General features: G+C 36.4%; 1 protein-coding gene across 1 annotated transcript in view; it reads right to left on the bottom strand.

The window, feature by feature from the left end:
- The window catches only part of SEC63 (SEC63 homolog, protein translocation regulator), an 85122-nt gene that overhangs the window by 24370 nt on the left and 40257 nt on the right, over positions 1-20495 (bottom strand). Inside the window, exons 5-14 of the mRNA XM_023205963.2 lie at positions 16349-16410; positions 15695-15753; positions 14314-14364; positions 12022-12130; positions 9796-9890; positions 9561-9693; positions 7764-7856; positions 6250-6404; positions 4806-4953; positions 726-808 (exon numbers count right to left, since the gene is read on the bottom strand). Coding sequence (XP_023061731.1) covers positions 726-808; positions 4806-4953; positions 6250-6404; positions 7764-7856; positions 9561-9693; positions 9796-9890; positions 12022-12130; positions 14314-14364; positions 15695-15753; positions 16349-16410 — 988 coding nt within the window. The remainder of the gene's footprint in view (positions 1-725; positions 809-4805; positions 4954-6249; positions 6405-7763; positions 7857-9560; positions 9694-9795; positions 9891-12021; positions 12131-14313; positions 14365-15694; positions 15754-16348; positions 16411-20495) is intronic.

Below are 20495 nucleotides of genomic sequence, written 5' to 3'. Positions count from 1 at the left end.
AGATCTAGGTGGAGCATGTGGCTTGAATGAAAAGACTGGTTACCGGCTGGGCACGGTGGCTCAAGCCTGTAATCCTAGCACTTTGGGAGGCTGAGATGGGCGGATCACGAGGTCAGGAGATGGAGACCATCCTGGCTAACACGTCTGTGTTACCCCAGCTTCTTTTTTAGAGACGGGTGAAACCCCGTCTCTACTAAAAAAAAAATACAAACAAAACTAGCCGGGCAAGGTGGCGGGCGCCTGTAGTCCCAGCTACTGGGGAGGCTAAGGCAGGAGAATGGCATAAACCCGGGAGGCGGAGCTTGCAGTGAGCTGAGATCTGGCCACTGCACTCCAGCCTGGGCAACAGAGCGAGACTCCGTCTCAAATAAATAAATAAATGAGTCAATTCTCTATAGAACTGACTAAAAAGAAATGTGATGAAATTCTCATCAGTAACAACTTCTGTATAGCACTTCACCGCTTAAGAACTATATCCACATTACTTTGCTACGATTATGTTTTATAGGGAATTAAACTATCACACAAAGGACTATTTTCCAGGTTTTTTTAGTGTATGTGAAAACTGTTTCATGAACATTAATTGAAAATTTCAAAAGAGTTAATAGAATTTGCAAAATTAGATCTTGGTATTACAACAGTTTTGACTTTGAGAATGATGGAAATAAATATAAAAGCCTTGACACACAACTCTTAAAGCATAAAAATACAGACAGACTACTTACAGCCATTGTTTGCCTTGTCAACTTAACCAACACTGTAACTAAGGATCCTACTGTGATGTTGTTGCTATCTTCATCATCTAACACTGTTAAGATGGAAGAAAAAAAAAACAGCAAAAAATAAAAATCAAGTTCTATGTCAATGCAAACAGCAAAACTTGGCTTACCTAAATTAGTTTGGCACTTCAGTATTTCAAGCATATTATATTTTAAATTTGTTAAAAAAAAAAAAAATGACTGACTACTCTGTATAAGGCTCTCCAGTAGATGCTTTTAATAATTCATTTAATCTCTAAAATAGCTCTACAAAGTATAGAAACTACTTAGAAACTTTAACAAACTAAGGTTTAGCTAGGTGTGGTGTCTCATGCCTGTAATCCCATCACTTTGGGAGGCCAAGGTAGGCGGATGGCGTGGGCTCAGGAATTCGAGATCAGTGGGACAACATCACAAAACCCTGTCTCTACAAAAAATACAAAAGTTAGCCAGGCGTGATGGTGCAAGCCTGTAGTCTCAGCTACTCAGGAGGCTGAGGTGGAGGATAGCTTGAGCCTGGGAGGTGGAGGTTGCAGTGAGCCAAGATAGCGCCACTGCACTTCAGAGCAACAGAGTGAGACTCCGGCTCAAAAAAAAACAAAAAACAAAAAAAAACAAAAAGAAACCGAGGTTCAGAAATAAAATAAAATACCCAAACCCAAACCCACACAACACCTGCATTCACATGCTAAGCTTCAAACCCAGGTTTCTGAAAACACAGTATAATGTGAGACTTACCATAACACAGCTCTCTCATAGTGACATAAAAATGGGGTTCTGTCACCCTATTAAACTGTGCAAACCTTACATTCACAAGATTTTACCTGTATGATCAATGTCTGTCTGAATATAATAATGAAAACTAGTATTCCTAACCACACAAAAGAGACTTGTTTTTTTAAAGGCAGGAACAAATACATCCTCTTTACACTAAAAAGCACTTTTGAAAAAGTATTTTTTCAATAAATGGTACTAAATACATGTTTTTGCAATTATTTTTAAAACCACATTTCTCACACATATCCCCAAAAATTCTACTATAAAGTTAATAAAACAAAATAAATAAAAATAAATATACCTTTCATTCAATTGTGATCATTAATTTATTTTTTCTACAGATTTTATCTGTAAGATAGTTCTTCTTATATATTTTTACCTACAATTTTAAGTTTGTTATGTTTACTTTTCATATTGGTCTGGCATTTACTAACACACCATCAGTTGAAAAGAATGACCTCCAATAATCTACAATTGCTATCTCAATTACTAGCTATAAGGTGCAGCAACTGGGTATCAACAAAGGGTATAATATCCCTTCCTCACCCTGGAAGTCTCTATTATCAAAAATCAAATCTGGGCCACATATTCATCTACATTTTGCATTTTGCACAGTCGTATGTGCACAAGCACGTCATGTGAAATAACCACATGAATGCTGACCTGCTGTTTGGTGCTTTAAAGTGAAAAAAAGGACTACAAAAGATTCTATTACAGATTCTTGCAAGGAAGGGAAGGAGATCCACCATCTCCAGCATTACTATCATGCAGATGCCCCTTTCCTGCTTCTATACTTCTTCTACTCCTGCTTCATCAACTATAGCACTATTATTAATTAGGCAGCATTGTAAAAATATAAATAAACTGTCTATACAAGATGCTATGGAGTGGAACAAAAGATAATATTTGTCAGTGAGGCTAAACACTCTTAAATTTCTACTTCCTATAAGAAAATCTCTTCTAATATTCATTTTTCTAAGAAGCATGTACTTTTTGGCCAGGCATGGTGGCTCACGCCTATGATCCCAGCATTCTGGGAGGCTAAGGTGGGTGAATCACCTGAGGTTGGGAGTTTGAGACCAGCCTGGCCAACATGGTGAAACTCTATCTCTACTAAAAATACAAAAATTAGCTGGGCATGGTGGCACATGCCTGTAATCCCAGCTACTCGGGAGGCTGAGGCAGGAGAATCACTTGAACCTAGAGGTGGAGGTTGCAGTAAGCCAAGATAGTGCCACTGCACTTCAGCCTGGGCAACAGAGCGAGACTGTCTCAAAAAAAAGAAAGAAAGAAAGAAAAGGGTGTACTTTTAACAGTTCTTAATATCAAAAAGTATCTCTGTAAGTACCAAAATTTTTATTTGGACGGTTTCATTAAATCAGCACAGTCCTAAATACAGCTTTTACATTAGTATTTTTAAAGTCTGAAAACTCATGGCCCCACAAGGCAACCCCAACTCCTCACCAAAGCAAATCAAGTTTTCTTTTTTTTTTTTTTTGAGACAGAGTCTCGCTCTGTCGCCCAGGCTGGGGTGCAGTGGCCGGATCTCAGCTCACTGCAAGCTCCGCCTCCCGGGTTTACGCCATTCTCCTGCCTCAGCCTCCCGAGTAGCTGGGACTACAGGTGCCCGCCACCTCGTCCAGCTAGTTTTTTGAATTTTTTAGTAGAGATGGGGTTTCACCGTGTTAGCCATGATGGTCTCTATCTCCTGACTTCATGATCTGCCCGTCTCGGCCTCCCAAAGTGCTGGGATTACAGGCTTGAGCCACTGTGCCCAGCCAACAAACCAAGTTTTCATAACACGTATGCTACACTCCAGTCAAACTGAAACCAAACTGCACTGACTGCCTTCCTTTACCAATTATGCCAATCTTTGGGAGCCATTTACCTCTCCTCAATTCCTATTAGAATACAAGCTCAATAAGGAGAGACTTTGTCTTACCACGGCTTTCCCAGGACCTAGAAGAATGCATAGCATTCAATATTTGCTGTAAAAATAAATGGTACAATGTCTATGTCATTCATTTTAACACTTACATATGTTATCTTGGTTTGTGTGTGTGTGTTTTAAATTTTATAAAAACAGGGTCTCACTATGTTGCCCAGGCTGGTCTCGAACTCCTGGGCTCAAGTGATCCCCCTGCCTTGGCCTCCAAAAGTGTTGGGATTAAAGGCGTGACACCACTGGGCCCAGGCTTTATCTTGTTTTTAATCCTATTGCTTCAACTAGACAATAAGCTCTCTTTAAAGACACAAACCAGGCGCGGTGGCTCCCACCTATAATCACAGCACTGTGGGAGGCCAAGGCAGGTGGATCAGCTGAGCCCAGAAGCTCGAGACCAGCCTGCGCAACATGGTGAAACCCTGTCTCTACTAAAAACACAAAAAATAAAATTAGCCAGGTATGGTAGTGTGCACCTGTAGTCCCAGCTACTCAGGAGGCTGAGGTAGGAGGATTGCTTGAGCCTGGGAGGCAGAGGATGCAGTAAGCCAAAATCGCACCACTGCACTCCAGCCTGGACGACAGAGTGAGACCCTATCTCAAAAATTATTTATAAATAACTAAATAAAATAAAGACAGAAACCATTATTAACACATCCCTGTATTCTTGGTAACTAAAAGAATGTTCTCATAATGGTAACTTGGCGAATGTTAAAGCTCAGACCACCACCACAATGGAAGAACGGAGCAGATAGTCTCTAATTCTCTCAGTATTCTAAGACCATTCAGATACTGAAACAGAAACACAGGGCAATTATATAGGTAGAAAAATAGCCTTTATTTTTTTCCCTCAGAGAAAATATAGAGGTAGGGTAAGAAAAACACATGAAATGTGGCATAAAACACAGTAATTTTCAACATTTCATTAACATAAACAAGTTGGGTTTTAAAAAATTAAATTTTACAACTAAGCAGCTATTTCTTTCATACTAATAATATATTTCAAATATCTCATTCTTTTATCATGCCTGGAAGTCTTCACCATTTTTTGTAAAGGTAAGAAATTGCTAAAAGTTGAACTACAGAACAGAGTTCTCAGACTTCATCCCATTATGAGGATAATAAAAGTAGGACTCTATCAGTTTTCTCAAACTATTAGGTATAAATCATTTTCCAACACAGGAAATCTGACAGGTAAACTACAGTTCTGCAAAGTCCAATAACAAGTTCTGTTATTAAGTACAGTATTTTGAGAATCCTGAGTCAAATAAATGAGAACCAATCTATCAAAAGGGAAGCAATGTTCAACAGAGAAACCTCCCACTTACCCTGTGATTTTATATCCATGGTCACATACGGAAAACTCCCAAGGACAGCCATAACCTCTTCATATTTTTCATCTTCAAGGAAGTGCAGTAGAGTGTGACGATCTGATTCTTTTAAACTCACCAAATCCTGGATAGTTTTAATTTTATACTGAATAAAAAAAAAGAAAATACATAATTCCCTAACTCACAAAGCTTTTCATAAAAAGAAAATTACTCACAACTACAACAAAATCCAGCAACTTTTAGAAAAATGTTGATTAATGTGCATTTCAAAGCACAAAATAACCACATGACATTTCATGACCTTTTTCTCCAAGAAAATTTGAATTAAAAAATTTTAAATTATAAAGTTAATACAGGCTTATTTTTTAAAATTAGAAAAAATAAAGTTGGAGGGAAAAAAATAAGAATCTTGACTCAACCAAAAACTTTTGTCAATTGATGTCCTCGGTTAATTTTTAATTTTAATAACAAAAACCTTTAATTGCAATTAATAGGTTTACTATTACCAAACCTTTAATAATAAACCTTTACTTTTACCTAACAAAAGTAAAAATAAACCTCAATAAAGGTGCACCTTCAAGGTTTTACTACACAATATTCTCATTTTCGTTATTCTTAAAATGTAGCTGTCACTGCAGTAATACCCATCTTGGCAAAATGGTTACTTAGGAGCGTGTTCTTTAATTTTCCAGGTCTTTGGTGCTAGTTATTTTTCACTTTCAAAGACACAGATTAGATCATGAGGCATGTAAAATCTCTGCTTTCAGATTCTAAGGTGTTTAATTATGACTTAGCATATAATCAAATTTATAAGGGGAATATGAGTACTTGAAAGGACAGAGAACTCTGATATAAATTTCCAACATGTATTTATTAATTCTACATTAATATACTATCAAATCCAATGTCTATTCTCTGCTCACTTTATTATATACAAAATAATGCTTAAAATCTCCTACTAGAATTGAACTTCAGTTTCTTGTATTTCCTCATTTATACAAATTTTTGTTATACCTTAAGATTCATTATCATGTTTGTACTATAGATTACATATTCTAAATAAGGACGGTCTTTAATTTAGTAAATGTTTTTGTTGTTCATACTTAACCAGTAAACAATTGCCCAACGTTTAAGCCAAGAATAAAATGACTGGAAAGTAGACAGTACATTTATTTTTGGTAACATAATGTAAGGAACTAACTGTTCACTGTTTAAATGCACCAACCCCCAAAATAGTAAAGCCACTTACAATAGTAAAGTACTATAAAACAGCTACCTAGTCAAAAAAATGTTAACAGAACCACCTGAAAGTTTTAGAATACTTAAGACATTCTAAATCTAAAAAATGCATAGTAACCATTTCCAGAAAACTTTTATTCATGTTACCTTTAAGTGACAGGAAAAACTGCTCAAAACTGACTTTAAAGTAGCAAAGAATTACCTTCTTATGATTAGAAACCCGTCTAAGATTGTCCTCTTCAATATGAGGGAGCTGCAGAAGGGGAGACTTAAATTGCTGAAGTCCCTGAACAGCCATCTGAGAAAGCTTCATGCAGTTTTCTAGGGACGCCAAAGTTGGAGCACGAAACTCCCTTTCTTAGAAAGAATAGGAGAAAAAGAAACAGGGCTGGACTTTTTACATGTTCAGGAGTATAGAATTCATCACAAAAAACACAATTCACACTAAATCCTTAACAGTTATCTCAAATTTGAGGATCATAATGGAAGATTTTCCTTTAAAAGTTACCAGAGAAGATGCTAAAAATATACAAACTTGATCAAATGAACCTTTTCCAGCAACAACCATTGATTTTTAAAAGAAAAATTATTTGCCTCACCTCAAATAGTAGTAAATTATCAGACAGTATCACTATCACCAATATATGACACCATGACAAGAACCAACATCGCCCGTAACAACAAACCATACCACTATCCTTTTTTAAGGGTATTCCTTTCCATTACTGATCACAAATTTCCTCATTCTTTTCCTTCCATTAAAAAAAAAAAAAAATGGCTAGATGCCTGTAGGCATGTGGCTCATGACTATAATCCTAGGGCTTTGGGAAGCTGAAGTGGGAGGATTGCCTAAAGCCAGGAGTTGGAAACCAGACCAGTCTGGGCAACAAAGTGAGATCTCACCTCTACACAAAACGTAAAGTTAGCTCTGTGCTGTGGTATGCGCCTGTAGTTCCAGCTATTCAGAGAGCTAAGGTAGAAGGACTGCTTGAGCCCAGGAGTTTGAGGCTGCAGTGAGCTATGATTACCCTACTGGACTCCAGCCCTGGTAGATGCTGTCTATAATTAATTAATAAAAATTACATAACATATGAATCACTATTATATCAGTTAAATAATTATTTCAAATTCAGTTAGAAAAAAATAATGACCTAACTCAAAAATTATTCAAAGGAAAAGGAAATGTTAAATCTTTGCAAACAATTGAACAATAAAACAATTAAGTTATCACGCCTGTAATCCCAGCACTTTGGGAGGCTGAGGCAGGTGGATCACAAGGTCAGGAGTTCAAGACCAGCCTGACCAACATGATGAAACCCCATCTCTACTAAAAATACAAACATTAGCCGGGCGTGGTGGCACGCGCCTGTAATCCCAGCTACTTAGTAGGCTGAAGCAGGAGAATCGCTTCAACCCGGGAGGCAGAGGTTGCAGTGAGCCAAGATTTTGTCACTGCACTCCAGCCTGGGTGACAAAGCAAGACTCCATCTCAAACAACAACAACAACAACAAAAACCCCACAGTGGGCTGTGATATAGACTTTAAATAACAGAAAATATAGGAAAGAAATATGAAAAGCCATGAGTAAAACTGAAAAAGTTCACTGAACTGGCAGACAGAATTATACTGAGTACCCATAAATCCTAAAATATGAAGTATAATCTGTATATGCTTGCAATAAAAAGTACAACATAATTAACTACATTTCCTTCTCACCTTCACGGTTCCGGGCCATTACTATCAGTTGGCAGATTACATTAACCATTTCTTGAAGTAGGGCAGGACACTTTTTTAGCATGAATTGCTGATCTGCAAAAGAATAAAATACCTGAAAAGATCATTTTAATTTTACAGTTACAGCATCTTTACCACTGTGACCCAAAACTAATATTAACGTTATGCCACAAATATTTCACATGATCTCAGAATTTTACAGATTGAATGGAAGAGTTTCTCCTCAGTATCACTATGTCAAAAATCAGCCATAAAACCCTAGCTCAGATTAGACATTTCAAAGACAAATTTTTAATATCATAATGTTAGGCTTAATAAACCAACTCCCAACAAGGCATGGTGGCTGAAGCCTATAATCCCAGCACTTTGGGAGGCCGAGGTGGGCGGATCAACTAAATATGTCAAAATAAATATGTCAACTAAATACAGGAGGAGAGATGAGACACACAGAAGAGAAGAAGAGGGCAACTTAGAGAAAGAGAGAGACTCTTTCATTTATACTGCATTTAATAACAGTTAACTATTAAGACCACATTAACCTATGGATTTGGTACTCAACCTAACAATGATTTGTTTCCTGCTTCTTACACGTAAGTAAAAATGGAGATGCTTATGCATCTGTACAGAACATTAGCAACAGAATTACTAGTTAATTCAATATTTCAAAGCAACTCCAATGATAATGCCTAAATAGTGCTCCTTCATTCCACCATAAGCATCCTGTCCTATCACCAATTACTAAGTATCACATGGCCTTGTTTTCAGAAGCATTTAATTGCATTACTGCCTTAAAGGAGGTGGGGGATGGTAGGATATCATTCAAAAAGAACATTTATTTCCTAGAGATAATAACTGTCTTTTAAAACTGTAATTCAAATAATGTTGGTGAAAAAGAGATAATGACATCCCTGGAAACACTGTTGCCTCAATCAACTACTTTTCTTTTAAGCAAAATACATGGCTTCAAATACTTATGAAGTTTTAAATAACCATAAAACAGACATTATTAGTAACCACTGTTGGAGGAAGCTTGCAGATGCTGCGGTGAGAGGTGTCAGTTGTTGTGAAATCCATTTTGCTCCCTCCAAAAACTTACAGAGTTGTTTAAAAAAAAATCATTAGGAACTTTTGTATGATCTGCAACTAACTAAACATTTCTCATACAGAGCATTCTCTCACCTTGAAACACTAAATTTTAACACCTGCCAAAATATCTGACTTACTTAGATCTTCAAACCATTTGTGAAGTAATTATGTAGCATATACACTTCTTTTTTAAAAAGTCCTTGAGCAATTATTTGCCCAAAAAAGAACAGCAACAAAAAACATTGCACCACCATGCTATGGTTTGGGTCTGTTTCCCCACCCAAATCTCATGTTGAATGCTAATCCCCAATGCTGGAGGTGGGGCCTGGTGGGAGGTGATTGGATCGGGGGACGGAGTTCTCCCTTTGGTGCTGTTCTCAAGATCCAGTTCTCACAAGACCTGGTTGTTTAAAAATGTGTGCCACCTTCCCCAACTCTCTTTTCCTCCTGCTCTGCCTGTGCCTGCTCTGGCTTTGCCTTCTGCCACGAATAAACGTTCCCTGAGGCCTCCCCAGCCATGCTTCCTGTACAGCCTGCAGAACAATGAGTCAATTAAACCTCTTTTGTTTATATACTACCCAGTCTCAGGTATTTCTTTAGAGCAATGGAGTACAAACTAATACACACCATTAAGTCTAATTAAATCTGCTGCTTTCATCCCACTAAAACTGTAGATACCAGAATCACAAATACCTTCTTCAAGGGTCTCAGGAATTTTCATTCTAGCAAGATGAGATAGTAAAAGAACTCTGGCCTTCAGGCTATATGGGCAGGTAAGTGGAGGCTCATTCTTCTTTAAATTAATGCTACCAATTTCTCTGATTAGCTAGAATAAACAAAATAATTATTCAAAAACACAGTTTTTTTAAAAAAAGTATTCACTTTAATATTTAACTGCTCTTCGGGGGATTTGGGAAATTAGCCTAACCTGTGGTATTAGAATATTATCCGTTGGTCTGCTTGTGGCATCTTTATTATACTGAGGATCAAATTCAGAAGCTCCAGCCAAAACCATGATAAGACCTAAGAAAACAAAATATGAAGGTAAATAAATATGCTCATTTATTAATTCCCCCTCCTGAGATACTTAATTCACTTGAAAGTGAAGCACTTTTCTAAACATGCACAATGCTAAAAATTATCTGAACTCTACTGACAAGTATTCATTTCTTCCATAAAAAAAGTAACATCTCGCTTTTTAAAATGTACACAGTATCAACCACCACAAATGAACAGAAGTATAGATCAAATAAAGCACACCAAAGCAACCAGAGGCATTAAAATCACTGAAAGTTCCACAGAAACTTTCTATAGAACATTAGTATTCTGTGTGGTATTCATAACTTACTTGAAAAAAGGGGGCCCTATGGTTAAATAAAGCTGAAAATAATGTAAACAAGTTAAAAGTTTCTTTACTACATGACTGCTCAAGGCCTTGTATAAACTAATATGCACTGTCATTTTCCAAAAAATTTTATTATGGAACCCGAGAGGATTTTATGGAAATACACATGATAAAAACCCACAGGCCGGTGGTGGCTCATGCCTACATGCCTCCCAGCACTCTGGGAGGCTGAGGCAGGCGAATCACGAAGTCAGGAATTCGAGACCAGCCAGTTCGAGACCAAGCTGGCCAACATGGTGAAACCCCATCTCTACTAAAAATACAAAACTTAACCAGGCAATAGTGGTGCACGCCTGTAATCCCAGCTACTTGGGAGGCTGAGGCAGGAGAAATCACTTGCACCTAGGAGGCGGATGTTGTGGTGAGCTCAGATTGCGCCACTGTACCCCAGCCTGGAAGATGAGAGAAACTTTGTCTTGGAGAAAAAAAAAATTCATGTAATGTACTCACAAAAGGCAGGATAGTATAGAAGTTAAGTGCACAGACTTTGGTATTTTGTCACTTCCTAGTTAAATGACCTAGGATAATATTCTTCATATCTGTGTATCTCAGCTTCTTCATATGTGCCTGACACACAGCAAGCATAGTACTTGTGTGAGCTATTACTATTACTACCCTCAAATATTTACTTAATAACAATTGTTCCTAAAACAGCTAAAATAACCTAGAATGTGTAAAGAAATCCACCAGCTAAACAATGCTTCCTGACAAAGCTGTGTAAGGATACTACCCTCAGAAAAGAAACAGAAATCAAAATGATTGAGGTAAAAAGCACACTTAAAATTATAAACATGAAACATTTTCATAAGGGAGTAAGTTTCTGTATTAACATTTCAATCCAGCTTTAGGAAGGGTAATATTTTCGGTAAGGCAAAGTAGTATTAACTCATTCAGAAATGTAAGATCTGTTCACACACAGTCATATATGATCATAAGTCTCTCTCATTACTAATTAGTAAAATTGCCAAATCCAAAATACAGAAAAGTCCATTTTGGTCCCAGAAACACAATTTAAAACTTACATTTTTTTATCATTTTTTTTAAGGAGGGATGGAGGAGCATCTATGATTTTTGCAGAGTCATCATTCTGAAAGGCAACACTCTATCTCCCAGGGATAAACTACAACGTTTGCTTTATATAATCAAAGAAAGTGAAAATTTTTTTCTTAAATTTTTAAATAAGAAATGGGAATGAAATATTCTAACAGTTTTCTTTCAACACACCTAAGACTTTTTATTTTTACTACAGTTAATACAGTATGACATAATGGTTTAAGGCTCAAGAACCAGACTGCCTGGGTTCAATCCTGGATATCACTTACTGTGTATCCTTGAGTGTGTTACTTTTCTGTGCCTCAGTTTCCTCATCTATAAGATGTACTTAAAAACAGAACTTACTTATGGGAGCATAGCAAAAATTAAATGAGTCAAGACATGTACAGCAACTAGCAGTGTCTGGCATACAACAAATAATAAATGTTAGCTAGTATTACAAAACTTGCACGCATATGGCTTATGGTAAAATTTCTGATGAAATACATGAGTAAACGTGAACAATGGAAATATAAATTAATAAATGTGATAAAGGGTGCTGGCATTTTTCTCTAGCTTTAATTATATAAATTAACTATTTATAAAACTGTACAATGGAATCTCACCAGTACAGAGTTAAGGAATATATATATAAACCCCACATAAATGAGTCACAAAATAATATGATTAATAGCAAAGTTACTTAAGTTTACTTACGTTTCATATCCATATTTCGGGTTTTATAAACAAAGTATGTATAAATCTGTGTTGTGCGTATTAGAATCTGGTCTCCACTATAGCGTATTGACCGATACCACCAAGAGCCCTAAAACACAAATAAAATTAAAAAAGAAAGTATAAAAACTATGATAGGCTGGGAGAGGTGGCTCATGCCTGTAATCCCAGCACTTTGGGAGGCTGAGGTGAGAGGACTGCTTGAGCCCAGGAATTTGAGACTAGCCTGAGCAACATAGTGAGACCCTGTCTCTACAAAAGAAAAAGAAAAATGCAAACATTAGCCGGGCATGGTGGCACATGCCTCTAGTCCCAGCTGCTCAGGAAGCTGAGGTGGGAAGATTGCTAGAGCCCAGGAGGTCAGGGCTGCAGTAGCCATGATCACACTACTGCACTCCATCCTAGGTGACAGAGGGAGACTCTTGTCTCAAAAAAAAAAAAGCAAAACAAAATCCTGATAAATGTTAAGTTTGATGCAGAATATGTTTATGGTCAAATCTTCTAAATATTCATAAAACAACAAAAATACCTGAGTCTTACAATAAGCACCTCTTTGTTGCTATTTCAAGTGACTTCTTTAGCAAATATTTATATTGTCTGAAGCCTAAACACTAACCTAAGTCACTGCATATATATAATTAAAACATTTACCATTTTGGATAGAAATTCCTTAAAGACCAAAAAGGGATAAAACTACCCACTGCTATAAGCACCAAGCTGGTTCTTGACACATAGCATGTCTTCAATAAATATTTGATAAACAAATGTAGGCGTAATTTTGTAAGTGACATGAAACTTTCATTCATATTACTTAATATGATTGGATTCTTGCAACAATCATTTGAAGAAGGCAAAACAAACAACTTAATTATTAGGTTCACTATGTGACTAAAAGGAACTCCAGGATCAGAAAGGCCACAAGTAACAAAAGTAATAAATGGTAAAAATCAAATGGTATCTCCATATTATAGTATTATATAGCTGCTTTAAAAAATGAGGCTGTTCTATATGTTGCATCCTCAATATATTAAGCAAAAAAAAAACAGAATAATGCATACATACAGTAAAATCTCATTAAAGGTTAATTTTTAAATGAATGTGTGTAGATGAATGCATAGAAAAAGATTTCAAAGAGAAAACACCAAACTTGGCAACGATTCCTAAATAAACAAAGTTGAGGGTGGTAGTGCAGGAAGACTTTCATTTTAAACTTTAAATATATCTGTGTCAGCCAGGCATGGTGGTTCACACCTGTAAGCCTAGTACTTTGGGAGGCCGAGGCAGGATAATCATTTGAGTCCAGGAGTTTAAGACCAGCCTGGGCAACATGACAAGACCCCATCTCTACAAAAAAAAATAAAAAAACTAGCGGGGCATGGTGGTACACACTTGTGGTCTTAGCTACTTGGGAGGCTGAGATGGGAGGATGTGCTTGAACCCAGGAGGTAGAGGCTGCAGAGAGCCATGTTTGCAGCACCTTACTACAGCAAGACCTTGTCTTAAAAACAAATAACTAACAAAAATAAAATTATAACGGACAGTTTTCCCTGTATTTAAAATATATATACATAGATACACATACGTATGTATATTATACATATATACATACACACATATGTATATGTATACGTATGTATATATGTATCTGTGTTAACTCAATTGTAACTTTTGTGATTTTTGTTTTTTTCTTTGAGAGAGTCTCGCTCTGTCACCCAGGCTGGAGTGTAGCGGCACAATCTTCGCTCACTGCTACCTCTGCCTCCTGGGTTCCAACCAGCATGTCCGACTAATTTTGAATTTTTAGTAGAGACAGGGTTTCACCATGTTGGTCTCAAACTCCTGCCCTAAACTGATCTGCTCGCCTTGGCTTCCCAATACGCTGGGATTACAGGAGTAAGCCACCATGCCTGCTCAGTTGTGGGTAACTTTTGAATTGGGAGGATATACACATTATCATGCTCAAGTAATGTCACCTTTAGAAGACCTTTAATAGTATAGTTATATAATTTTTTTTTAAGTTGGAGTCTCACTCTGTGGCCCAGGCTGGAGTACAGTGGTGGGGTCATGGCTCACTGCAACCTCAAACACCTAGGCTCAAGCGATCCGCCCACCTCAGCTTCAGTGTTGAGATCACAGGTGTGAGCTGTCTCACCCAGCAAGATTCTTAAATTCAAGGATCAATATTCTAACATACATTTAAAATGTTACAGGGAGACTCCAAACCATGTCAATCTCCTTTCCAAATAAACGTTAACTTAAAAAGCTACAACTTACCACCACCACTGGAAGGATAACCATAAATGCCAATCCATACACAAGTAAAACCTAGAATTGAAGACAAAAATAATTACGGCCTTCATCAGGTAAATTAAAACAACATCCATGAATTTATTTTGAGGCTTACAATGGGGGAGCCACTATTAAAAGGATTCCTCATGTATTATCTTGTTTAATCCTTATTCTCAAACTCCAAGAGTAAGGTACCATTATTAACCTTCCTTTTGTAGGTAGAAAACCTGCAGTACACATCGGTTACAAAATTTGTCCTAGGACACAGTTAGTAAATTGTACTGCCAGGATTTGAACTCAAGTAGTTCAGCTCTATAGCCTATGTTCATAACCACTATAATAAATTACCTTTTAATTTGTCATTTGCTGACACAATACATATAACACCAGTAAAACAGTTTTGTAAATTACATTTCTCTTCCAGTCAGGCAGGTACTTACATAGCCACAACCTCTCAGTAGTGTGCCCTGGGAACAAATGAGATAAGAAGTCCCTGGCCAAACGTTCCTTTAGCGAAATATCAAGAAGCCACTTCATAATGTTGACCAGCAATTTTTATCTACTGATTTTTCTCCTATTACTTGATCCTAAATCTGGTAGTAACTTATTCCTTCTTGACTATTCCTACTAAGCAGAAGCATGACAAACAAGCTTAAGCAGCAACTGTATACCCCTCAAGGTAACCAATTTTAATCTGCCACAAAATAACTTAATAGTCATTTTCAAAACAAATTACAGACTGTGTGGTTTTTGTTTTTATTGCCTCAAAGACAGCCTTTAAACAATTATTTTCAAGAAAGTTGAAGTAGGAATGTATCCCTGAGTAAGATAATTCCTGCCATTTTAGGGTTGCAGTACTATCACTGATTGAGACTGATATCCTACCTCCTCCTGAAATACCATATGGAATATATACAATTTAATTTATCATACATTAAAATTAGGCATAGTGCTCACGCTTGTAATCCCAACATGGTGGGAGGCCAAGGCAGGCAAATCACTTGAGGTCATGAGTTCGAGTTTGAGACCAGCCTGGCCAGCATGGCAAAACCCCATCTATACAAAAAGTGCAAAAATTAGCCAGGCATGGTGGTGGGCACCTGTAATCCCAGCCACTCAGGGGGCTGAGGCAGGAGAATCACTTGAACCCGGGAGGCGGAGGTTGTAGTGAGCTGAGATCACGCCACTGCTCTCCTGCCTGGGCAATAGAGCAAGACTGTCTCAAATGAATGAATGAAAGAAAAAATGAATGAATAGCACACCAGTATTTTCTCTGTAACAGTTCTTCTTATATTACCAAGACAGATTGTACACAACAAAAATTTTGTCTAATACATTATAATGTATCTTATTTAAATGCACTCACCAGAATTGAATTTTTCTGGTCAACTATCCAAGCTGGCAGGGCAATTCCAAAGCTTGTGGCTGAAATAGAAAAAATATGAGTTTCTGAAGAATCTCTACTTTGAGTCTTAATAAATATATTAAATATATTTGGGTTCTATAATGTATCCCAAAACTCTCCCCCACAACACAAAAACAAACTTTGAGAAAGATGATCTTATTAGTAGGTCCCCATTACACAAAAGTTCAGGGATATAGTTTATATCTGAAACTTCAAATTTTTCAAGGAGGAAAACAAAACCCTGTGTAAGTACAAATTCCTTCTCTCAAGAAAATGTAAATTATTTTATATGTCCTGAGTTTACATAAACACTATGAACACATAAGAAAATATGAAGTCAGTAAAGAAAAATAGATTTTTTCCTCCAAATTTTTATCAACTAGTAATTGGAAATGATAGTGATTACTCTTCTCTCTGGACCAACTGAAATTATATCATTCAAACTAGTCTTCAGAAAGAAAAATAAAGCAAAAATTAATGAGAGCTCAATTTATCTATGTTAAACTCCACATAAGTATAAGTTTAGTAAGAAAATAATATTATTCCTTTAATCTGGTTTACATTTTTATAATATATATCATATCGCCAATATTTTAAAATCATCATTTACCACACCTTGAGGCCCATCTGGATTTCCAAATTCTTCCCAATTTTTCCGGGACTCTTCATCAGTTAAACTAGCATCAAAAGAACAAAGTTGCAAAATTAGAAAGCCACATCTGAAAAATAAGCACTCACGTAGACAAACTCCATTAGCCAACCAACTCATTTCTTAGAAGATACTGATTCCATGAATCAAAAACAGTCACTCTTGAAATCAGGAGAAAGGGAAAGGGAGGAGCAAGAAAGCTGCATTAACAGAAAATGCTAACTACTGCATCTTGATACTAATTCCTGATTGGCCCATGGTTCTCAAGCTTAGCCAGTTCAACGAGACCAAATTTTAAAGGCCACTACATTTTCCAAGAAGGCAGGGAGAACTGTAGGGAATTTTTTCCCCCTTATACTCTCATATATTTTCCAAAATTTCTTCAATGAGCATGTTTATACATTAATAATGATAAATACATATTTTTAAAAACATAAATTTAAATCATAATGGTAGCTTCCCCACAAAACAACAGCACCATATTCTGAAAGAAACAAATGACCACCACATGTAAAACTCCATTGCTGTGGGTAAGGTAATTTGCACTGTGCTAATATCATAATTTTCTCCTAAGCCAATTGCCAGAAGAACTAGGAAAATTTCTCCTAAACAGCAGCTTCCTAACCCAGGGAATGTGAAAGTTAAAGAGTAATTTTTAGATACCTAAAACGTAACCCCTGACTTTGACAATGGCTCAAGGTACTGAGTCAAGAGTAGTTTTATTTCAGTTCCCAGTGAAGACGTTAAAAGGCTTTAAAATAAATTCCCAATTCCTTAGAAAAATTTACAATATAGTTAAAGAATATAAGGCAGAACACCCTCCCCGTCCCAACACACATGCTCAAAAATGACCAATAACATAATAAGGAAGACATTCTTGGAGACCAATTGGTAAAAGACCTTGCATATGGTCAAATCTAATTTTAAGCATACTTCTGCTTCTCAAAACTTAAGAGTCAATGTAGTTTCTATTTAACAAAACTCAAATCTGAGATAGGCGATGCAGAAATACCTTTATAAAATAGCAAAAAGGACATTCATCAGTTTTCAATGACTTGAAAATATTTTTAAATTTATCAATTTAGTCATGTATGCAAACAGGTGCCTTGATATCTTTAATCCTTATTTAATTGTAACTCCACTTACACTATTTAATTAAAGGCCACAGAAAAATACAGGGGCCAATGAAGAGCATTACTAGACAGGTTGCAAGTTAATAAGGAATAGTGTTAAGATTTTTGTTTCAAAATTGATGGATGTTTCTGAAAAAAATTTGTCCTAGATTCCCTGTACAACTGTCCATCCATCTCAGAGTTTTAGCTATTGTTTCTTTCACTATTGTCTAATTGGATCCTTCTGCCCAAAATAATCATCTCTGTCCCCTTCTGCCTTTGTGATTATGGCAGCAAAACAAACTGCTCTGTCCTCTATACAATACTCTCAGATTTTGCCAAATAAAGCACAACTCATATCAGAGACATTCTGATTTTGCAACCTACATGGACATACGAGTTATGATTACAGTAACTCACTCATTAAACTGACTTCTTTACATTAACTCACTCATTAAACTGACTTCTACAACTGCTGTGTGATGGAACCACGTTGAACATTCAATCTAATAAAATAAGTCAGCAACTTAAAGTCAGTTTAAGAAGCAAATGATTTTTTGTTACTTAGTAGTTCAGTATAATACCACTTCTAAGAGTTAAAATACTTAAAAATTGTGTAATTTTAGTATAATTCACATTTAACAAGCTTAAACAAGATCAATGATGCTAACAGAATTTTTGAAAATTTAATGAGTGTAGTTTCCTAAACATAATTACAACCCTTAACTTTTTGGGGGTGACAGGGAAGATGATTATAGATTCTCTTATGAATCTAAAGAAATCTACGACCCCTTTGCCCTGGGAAAAATGCACATTACCAAGACACATAAATTGTGTATATAATTTCAGGGACTCCAGTTTACAAACCCTGATCTAGAGAATGCTTTCACTAAACTGTAAACAAGTGACCATGAGTTGGCTATGCATAGTTATTATAAGTTACACGCTCATCTGTAAAAACCATATGCTTTTATAAAAATTAACCTATCTTTAAGGTGACAACAATGCTGCCCACTTGCTATAAAATAGCTTTAAAGATAGGTTTTACATCTGAGAGCAAAATCTCAATTCTCTCTAGATAATGAACCAGAGAATTCAATGGCATAACTCCTGATTTAAAAAAAAAAAAAAAAAAAAAAAGACCCAGCTGGTTTATTATAATAGGCAACTAAGGAGAGAGAAATGATCTCAAATAACCTAAGCAAGCTCTAAAAAACTTTGCACATCAAAGCCTATATAACTGCATTCCAAGGCTGCTAGAGTTATTCATGAGATAGGAACTTCAACTCAAGCACTTAGAACTTATAGTTAGTAAAATATACACCTTTATCTAATTTAGTTATATTTATGCAAGTTACATAATCTCAAGGTTCTAGGTCCCACGATCATTTCACTTTTTCATTGATCTGATAGAAAGTCAACTATTTAAGATATTTTATACATAAAATATTCTATAGTTTAACCACAAAACTGAGTTAAAACTAAAGGCCTTATATTATTCTTGTGCATTTTTCAGAAAAGTGACCACACATCACAGATTTCCAGAAATCTGAGAACAAAATCATAAACTTGAAAATGTTAAAATACCTGAAGACCGAGGGGATAGAGTGGGGAGATTTCACCAAGCACTAAAATTAAAGCTACTAATTAAATAATCTTGGCCATCTGACTTCCTCTGGAAATGTCTTTTTAAATTATCTGAAGACAGCAATCAAGGCATACCAATACTTGTGAAAAGAGAGTAAATGCTTGAAGGAGACACTAACTGAAAGACAGCAATCTCAAGGACAACTGCCATGCAGAAAATGTAATACACACTTCAGAAATCCTAATGGCACTGCTTTATTACAGAATCATATAGTAATCCATACAGATAAACAGCAAGCCACAAAACAAGGGGAGAAAAGGGACATAGTCAATATCCTCTAAGTACAAAAATAAGTAAGGTGATACCTCCCAAACTTCTGTCATTCACATGCCACTTTCACAATTTGCTATTATAACTTAGTATCCAATTACAAGCAAACTTCTTATTGCATTTTGCAGATAATCGTGTATTTTTTTGCCATCTGTGGCAACCCTGCATCAAGCAATTCTATCAGTGCCATTTTTCCAACAGCATGTGCTCACTTCATCTCCCTCTGTCACATTTTGGTAAGTCTCACAATATATCTAATGTTTTCACTATTATTTTATCTGTTATAGTGATACGTGATATTTGACATTTCTATTGTCATTGGGGAGCTGCCACAGAAAGTGCACCTGCAGAAGAAAAAGAACTTAATACACATGTGTTCCAAATGCTCCACTCACTGGCCATTCCCCCATCTCTCTCCCTCTCCTCATGCCTCCCTATTCCCTGAGACACAACAAGATTCAAATTGGGCAAATCACTAACCCTAAAATGGCCTACAAATGTTGAAACGAAAAAAAGACTCACGTCTCTCACTCTGAATCAAAAGCTAGAAATAACTAAGCTTAGTGAGGAAGGCATGTCAAAAGTCAAAACAAGCCAAAAGCTAGGCCTCTTGAGCCAAACAGTCAAGTTGTGAATTCAGAGCAACAGTGCTTAAAGGAACTTAAAAGTGAACACACAAATAAGAGGAAAGTGAAACAGCCTTGTTCCTCATTTGAAGAATGTTTCAGTGGTCTGGATAGAAGATTAAACTAGGCACAACATTCCCTTAAGCCAAAGCCTAATCCAGCAAGGCCTTAACGAAGGCTGAGAGAGGTGAGGGAGCTACAGCAGCTAGCAGATGTTGGTTCATGAGATTTTCCAAAATAAACCATCTCTACAACAGAAGTGCAAGGTGAAGTAGCAAGTGCTGATATGGAAGCTGCAGCAAGTTATCCAGAAGATCTAGCTAAGATCACAATGAAGGTGGCTAAACAACAAATTTTCAATGTAGACAAAATAGCCTTATATCGGAAAAATAACGCCATTTAGGACTTCCATAGCTGGAGAGAAATAAATGCCTGACTTCAAAGCTTCAAAAGACAG

This window comes from Piliocolobus tephrosceles, chromosome 5 (genome assembly GCF_002776525.5).
Source record: "Piliocolobus tephrosceles isolate RC106 chromosome 5, ASM277652v3, whole genome shotgun sequence".
Classification (NCBI taxonomy): Eukaryota; Metazoa; Chordata; class Mammalia; order Primates; family Cercopithecidae; genus Piliocolobus; species Piliocolobus tephrosceles.
This window is presented reverse-complemented; position numbering and strand designations above follow the sequence as displayed.